At 38.4% G+C, this 7,333-nt stretch overlaps 1 protein-coding gene across 1 annotated transcript in view; it reads left to right on the top strand.

Moving 5' to 3' along the window:
- Nucleotides 1-6,304, top strand: part of LOC127691901 (cation channel sperm-associated targeting subunit tau-like) — a 30,045-nt gene extending 23,741 nt beyond the window's left edge. Inside the window, exons 8-9 of the mRNA XM_052191832.1 lie at nucleotides 22-3,557; nucleotides 5,966-6,304. Of these exons, the coding sequence (XP_052047792.1) occupies nucleotides 22-3,557; nucleotides 5,966-6,304 (3,875 nt within the window). The remainder of the gene's footprint in view (nucleotides 1-21; nucleotides 3,558-5,965) is intronic.
- The last annotated feature ends 1,029 nt before the right edge of the window (nucleotides 6,305-7,333 follow it).

Raw genomic sequence — 7,333 nt, forward strand, 5'->3', positions numbered from 1 at the left:
TGATTTCAGCAAAGTCTTCAGATCTTAATAAGTTGTCCCATGATCCTAGTATTATCTCAGCAAAGTCTTCTGATCCTAATAAGTTGTCCCATGATCCTAGTATTATTTCAGCAAAGTCTTCGGATCCTAACAAATTGTCCCATGATCCTAGTGTCATTTCAACAAAGCTTTCAGATCCAAGTAAGTTAAGCCGTGAGTCTAGTATCAATGCAAGAAAGTCTTCAGATGCTAATAAGTTATCACATGATCCCAGTATCATTTCAACAAAGTCTTTAGATAGCAACAATAGATTGCCAAGTGGCCATCCTGCTGTCAATTCAGATACTACTACCAACACAGCAAAACCACCAGTTACTAAGAATGTGCTGGATCCTGATAACTCCACAGTAGACTCTTCAGATATACAGAGTAAGTTAGAATGGCTCCCAAATGTATCTTTATCAAATGTCCAAGAAGCATCATCAGTGACAGAAAATGTAAATATACATCACCCCTCAAACTCAATAAATATTACATCTGATATTGAAATTTTAAAACAGTCAATAGTACTCAAATCAATTTTAAGTAAAAATCTACAAGACCTTTCAGACGAGTTGTTTTCTAAACCAGATGTCTACAAAAACAATGAAGGCAGTTCTCCACCTCCAAGTGTGCACAGCAAGCCATCTGATAGCACAGATGACAAAGTGTTTGAAAAAGTCCAAGATCTAAACAGCTGGCTTTTATCAAAAGACCTTCTAAATTCTCAGGTTCTTTTAAGTCCTGTAGTTAAAAATAGTCCTCAAGATTTACTTCCAGAAGGTGAGCCAGGAAAATCTTCAAACATAGAAGATCATGTCTCTGAAAAACTCTTAGAGGCTGCTCAAAGAAATTTTCCAATGAACAGAAAGAGTAGTTTCAAGAAAAAACATTTAGTAAGTGAAGAATCTAGCTCTGAACATGTTTTAAATGGTAGCATATATGAGTACGTTATCAAGCAAATATTCACTGCACCCATATTCTCACAACTGGGGATAGGAAGAAAGACCTCAAGTGAGGTCCAGAGGGACTCAGAGGATCAGTTGCTGACACCTTGGGAGAGAAGTGTATCTTCACAGATTCTCAACTATGAAGAAAAAGGCAATGAAGTTCACTTGTCACAGTCCAAATCTGTCATAAGTCAAATAATACAGTCCTTTCCTGTAAATACTTTGTTAGAATCTGGGATAATCAAAGTGATAGAACTAGATAAAGAACATCAGAACTCTTTGTTGGACTCACAGACAACTTCTTCCACAGAGCAGTATTCAGATATCAGGAGCCAAATAAAACTTCTTTCCAGGCAGAATACATCTAGCATCAACCCCCTAACCTCCTCTGTGAGCGGAGCTGAATATACAGAGGACTGCCAAAGTATATCTACACAAGAGTCAAAATACCCAGTGACAGATGGAAAGTCAGACTCGACAACTGAACACCAGAGTCTTGATACAGAGGAGACAGAGCTAAGCTCCAATTTAGAGAGTTCAAGTAGCTCACTGGATAAAGTTAAAGACACAGACACAGCAATGTTAAAATCCTTCCTAAAAAATATCTTCAGTATTTTCTTCAAATACAATCTGTCTGAAAGAAGACAACAGCCAGAAAAAGAGTCAGAAAGTCTAATTAAACATTCTTCATCAAGTGGTACAGAACACTTAGAAAAAATCCAAGAGAATGTTAATAAAGCAGAGAAAAAAGTAGACAGGAAACCCATTTTAAATCCAAAGCTGCGTGTGTTTCTAGAGAAACTCTCGGAGACAGAAGTAAAAAATTTGAAGTCTGAGTTAAGTAAACACATTCAGCATTACCTTGTTGAAAGACTTACAGAATCAGGCCATATCACCAAGGAGGACTTACCAACAATCTATCACAAGCTCTATCTAATGAATGAGAAATCAGAGTTAAAAGAGCAAAGTCCCTTTCAGGAGAAATACTCAGAAACTGTAAAAGAAATCATGTCTTTTGTAAATAATTTTAACCATCATTTCATAGATAAACATCTAGAAACAAAACTTAGAGCTTTTCTAAGTGAAATTCTCCAAAATTATTTCCTGAAGAATCTTTCAGTGAGTAACTTATTCAATGAGACAGACACTGCGGCTCTCCATGCCGGCGTGTCTCCTGACACGGTGGCTCTCCATGCCGGCGTGTCTTCTGACACGGTGGCTCTCCATGCCAGCATGTCCCCTGTGAGAAGCCAGAGTGAGCTAGGCCAAGACATTGCAGGTGGGAACTTTGGTTCAAGCCTTAAAGTAAACATGAAATACCCTGTAAGCAAATCTCTACAAAATTATCTTCAAGATTTATCAGAAAATGAATTATTAAGTCTAAAAACTGATTTGAGCAAATACCTCCAGGTCCTCTTTATAGAAAAACTTTATAAGTCAGGGCTGGTGTCAGAAAGGCAGCTAAAGGGGATCAGCCAGGAAATTATCTCACTCCAATCACCTCCCATACCACTAAAACACATAAAAACAAATTTGCCTTTTAGAAATGAAAGTTACTTTATGAGGGAGGATTCAGAAGAGCAAATGAAATATTCAAAAAATGGTCAAAATACAGCTTTACAAACATTGCTTAAAGATAAATGTGGAGAAATAGAACTGGCCAGAAAGGAAGAAAGGGAAAATTCTTTCTCACAAAATTTAAAAGAAAACCTACCAACAATATGGGAACAGAAAACTATTTATACCAGGGAAGAAGAAACGCTAAATTTAATACAAATGCATTCTTCCCTCAACAAAAATAACCAGGCAAATTCACTAACTAGGTCACCAGAAAGACCTTCAGACATATCACTTAAGAAACAGAAGAAAGATCTTGGTTTCATGCAGTTTACTCAAGTAGAAAGTTCTGTCTACAAAACAGAGAGTCAAGATCCATACAGTTGGGATAGCAGATCAAAAACAATTCAACCAAAACCTTGCTTTGAAAAGATAGTGAAAATGAAGCAACTCGACAAAAGGGAGAACAATAACATTTATAAGCTGACTGCTCAGGAAAAACTTGATACAGAATTTTCACCTTATCTAAAGCTCCCTAATTGCAAAATACCAAAAGAAAATGAATCTGTAAGCAGGCTGTCCTTCCCTACATGGCAGACTAACACCTTCCTTCATGTCAAACCAGAGATTGGGGAGCAATCAAAATTAGACCACTATTATCAGAGACTGAAAGGAAATAATAATAACAATAAAAAACACTTGGTTACATTTGCACAATTCAAAAATGAAATGGAAACTCTTTATAGAAACCCATATGAAGTTTGCAATGAAAAACGGGCCAAGATCTCTGAATCCCAGTCATTTAAATACAAAGAAAATGAGAAAAACTCAAGGCCATTCTTCTTCCCAGAAGTACTGAAGAGAGAAAACATGAAATCCAAAAGAAAAGAAAGAGACCACATCACCAAACCAAAAAAGTCATTTCACAAGATAGTTAGGTTACTACCAGCCACACTGCCCACTACAAGACCTCATCTCCGGAAGTCTGTGCCAAGGAGTTTACTTCACTGGACTGCAAGGAGAACTATACATGTAATAATGGTTTTCTAATATTCTCTTCTGTAGTTGCTGACATTCTAGAAATAATGTGCCTTAGAATATCTATGTCTTCTGAATGCAGGTGTCTGTGTGTGTGTGTGTGTGTGTGTGTGTGTGTAGGTGCACATGTACATATTGTGGAGGCTAGAGGTCAACCCTGGCTGCTGCTCCTCACTGCCACACATTTTATCTGTTTTGTTTTGTCTTGCTTTGCTTTTCAACAGGGTCTCTCATTGATCTGGGACTTGCCAATTAGAGTTGCAGGCCAGTTGGTTAGCAAGCTCCAGGAATCTTAAGTCCACATCCCAGACCTGAGATTCCAAATGCTTATTAGTGTGCCCAGGGTTTTTGTTTGGTTGTTTTTGTCTTTTAATGTGGATTCTGGAGACTCAGTTCAGGCCCTTACTCCCCAGCATTCACAACCCTGTCCGTGAAAGCAGGGCAGGGCAGCTTCGTTCTCTCCATAAAGAGGACTACGTGGTTTAAACCTTTATAGCCAATGGACAATGGGATTGCATGGCACTGGAGTGTTTGCCAGATGATCACAAAGATGGCCTTTTATTTTCTGAACTCTTTCTAAATGAAAGAATTTCTAAAATGAATCAGTCAGAAGACAAAAACGCTGTGTTGTTGGGACCTGATCCCAGAGACAGCCTCTTATGTTTGTTTGGTTTTCAATTTCGTATTTCCCACTCCTTTTGAAGGAGCAGATCCTTTTTTAAAATCTAGGAATAGAAGGTACTTCTTTTGAACCTGTGGTGTGGATCTCATGTCCTTCCATTGATACCCTAGCTATCAGCTTTGGAGCTAAAGCTTTTAATAATTATTAATGCAGCAGAAACTCTCTTTAAAAATGAGATTGGGGCTCGCTCCACCTACAAGAAGAAAAAGACTCACTAGGTATGGTACATACACCATGCACTCCAATGGCCAGATAACTGCAAGTTTTAGGCCAACCTGCACTACACAGGGAGCTCCAAGCCAGCGGGCTAAAGACAGAAGAGCACCAGTGACCATCTCTCTGGTTGTCCACATCCTTATTAGTCCTACCCAAGCTTTCTGACCTACAATTGAACTAGTACACTCCTACCTTATCTCCTATCAAAGTAACCATTCTTGTGGGTGGCTGTCATACTCCTACCCCCAAAGAGGGTGGACCACTGTGTGAATAAACTAGCTCACACCACTGTATAGCTAACAGTACCATAGACTTTTAGGGGTCACATATTAAAACTTTCTATTTTAAAATAAAACCATAAAATATGTAAAGAGGAGAACTGTTACTTCTCCCCTCTTGTTATTTTGGTGTTCTTGAACTCATGGTAATCCTTCTTCCTCTACCTTCTGAGTGATGGGACTACACTTTACAAATAATAATAATAATACCAAAATAATATATAATAAAACTATTATATTGTACTTATATATTTACATTTAATATGTTACATGGTATTTTATATATATATACATAAAACCATATATAATACATATATAATACAATAAATATATATGTATATGGTTTTATGTATTTTGGTATTATTTTGGTTTTTTGAGACAGGCTTTCTCTGTGTAGCCCTGGCTATCCTGGAACTCACTCTGTAGACCAGGGTGGCTTGAAGCTCAGAGACCTGCCTGCCTCAGCTTCCTGAGTGCCGGGATTAAAGGTGTGCGCCACCACTGCCCAGGCTGCAAATTATTTTTAATGTAAACATGATAATAAAGCTGGGTCTGATGCTATATACTTAGAGTCCTAGCAATCAGGAGACCGAGACAGGAAGACTAAGTAAGAGGCCAGCTCGGACTATGTACTGAGATCAAGCCCCATAGAAACAAAAATTACAACTTGAATGTTACGCTGTACCTATGCGTGTGTGCGTGTGTGCATGTGTGTGTGTATGTATATATACATATATATACATATATACATGCTAACAAAGATGATTATTAAATTAACTTGTATAGACTGATCAATACAAGTTTAGATGCTATAAAAGTAAAATATCAAAACTGATAGTTTATATCTGAGGTCATGGGAAAGATATTTTGGACTGGAAGAACTATAGACTGGGCTGACCAGCGTTGCCTGAGTCTGACCCCAGAGGACAGCTCTTTAAGTACGTCTTGGTGTCAGTTTCATATCTTTCACCCTTTTAAGCAGCAAGTCCTCTAAAAAGGTGAGGGGTTTTTGTTTTTTTGTTTGTTTTGTTTGTTTGTTTTTTAAACATGACTTGTAAGGGAGTATCTAGTGGCAAGCCCTGGCTAGGTACATAGCGTGCACTGGGACTGCCTGTGAGACATCAGGGCATTTCTTAACTGTTGCTCTTAGAAAGAGTCCTTATAATGAAACAATGTGTTTTTAAGAAGCCTAACTTACCAATTTGATGTTTTGTTTCAATATTTAGGATTGTTTGGATAGATTCGACGATTTACACGCACCCTCAGTTAAATGTCCTAAAAAATCAAAATCAAGAGCAAGATTTTTAGGCAAGAGTCCAGATGATTCCCATAATCAGGCAAAACACTGTGCACGACCATACACTGCTCCAGAGCCTAACAAACGACGAGAAAGTGCCGCCTGGAAATTTGCAAGTCCTCGGATGGTGTCAGCGGGCTTAGCTCACTTATATGCCACCCCAGAGTATGAAATCCGTAAAATGCGGTCCAAAAGAAAATTAAAAGAGGATATTGAAAAGCGTCCGCTCATTAGTGAGATTATCCAGATGCTAGACACTGCAGAATGATATGTGAGGCCACCAGTCAGAATATAACTTCTCCGTTAACAAAATGGTTTGGAGATCTATCCTTGTGTGATAGAAGTCAGCAACTAACTTTCATCTTGTTAGGCCATTTTGTTATAATTAAAGTGAAAAATAAACATTCTATGTAAATGTGTTTTTGTTTATAAGCCTTCTAGAACAAACTAAAAAATGTATATTCAGTTGGTGTTCATTAGCAAAGTTTTGCATCCTAGCACTCCTCTTTTGGGGTGAAGTAGTCTTTAAGTTCCTCAGCATTTGTGGCACTTGGTTATTGCTGCCCACCTAGTTTATCAATTCTCCATTTTCATCTGTCTGTGCTTAGCAACAAAACTTTACTTAGTGCTACTTACATTTCTAGATTCAACAGTCTATAGTTCTCTGAGCTGGTAGAACTTTTGTTCATTTTAATATAATGTACTGCTCTTCCAGGTAGAAAGAATGCAGGGATTTATTTTATTGAATGATGGGTCTAGGCTAAGAAGCCAAAAGGAACAGTGAGAAAGGCCCAAAGCTAGTAAACCAGAAGTGCTCCCCTTGCTCCAAAAGACTTCAGAAAAGGCAGAGGCAGCTGCCGCCCGGAGGACCAGAGATGAGGGCACTCTGAGACCCAGCTCCCCAGCTCCACTCAAAATAAAACAACAAAGAGATCCTATCAGTTTCTGCCCTAGATGCCAGAGGACCAAGGCAAGCATTAGAAATATAGTTGCAGTGAAGCAGAGAGAGTCAAGAAAAGCACTGAGAGGTAGCAGGCCACTGGTCAATGGTCAGGAGGAAAACCACTGGTCTGGCTTTAGCAAAGACACTTCCTAGATGGAAATCCCAAATTCCTGTACCCACTAAAATTTTTTACAACACTGTCACTTGCAAACAGTATCTGTAAAACATTTCGCCATTGATCTCTCTGAAGTTTTCCCTAATCAAATGTTGTTATTATCCCTAATAACATTCCCCAAATAATACCCTTCTGCTTTGAACATGGATTTAGCTTTTCATAGCCAAGAGACTCAAACT

The sequence above is a fragment of the Apodemus sylvaticus genome, chromosome 9 (genome assembly GCF_947179515.1).
Source record: "Apodemus sylvaticus chromosome 9, mApoSyl1.1, whole genome shotgun sequence".
Classification (NCBI taxonomy): Eukaryota; Metazoa; Chordata; class Mammalia; order Rodentia; family Muridae; genus Apodemus; species Apodemus sylvaticus.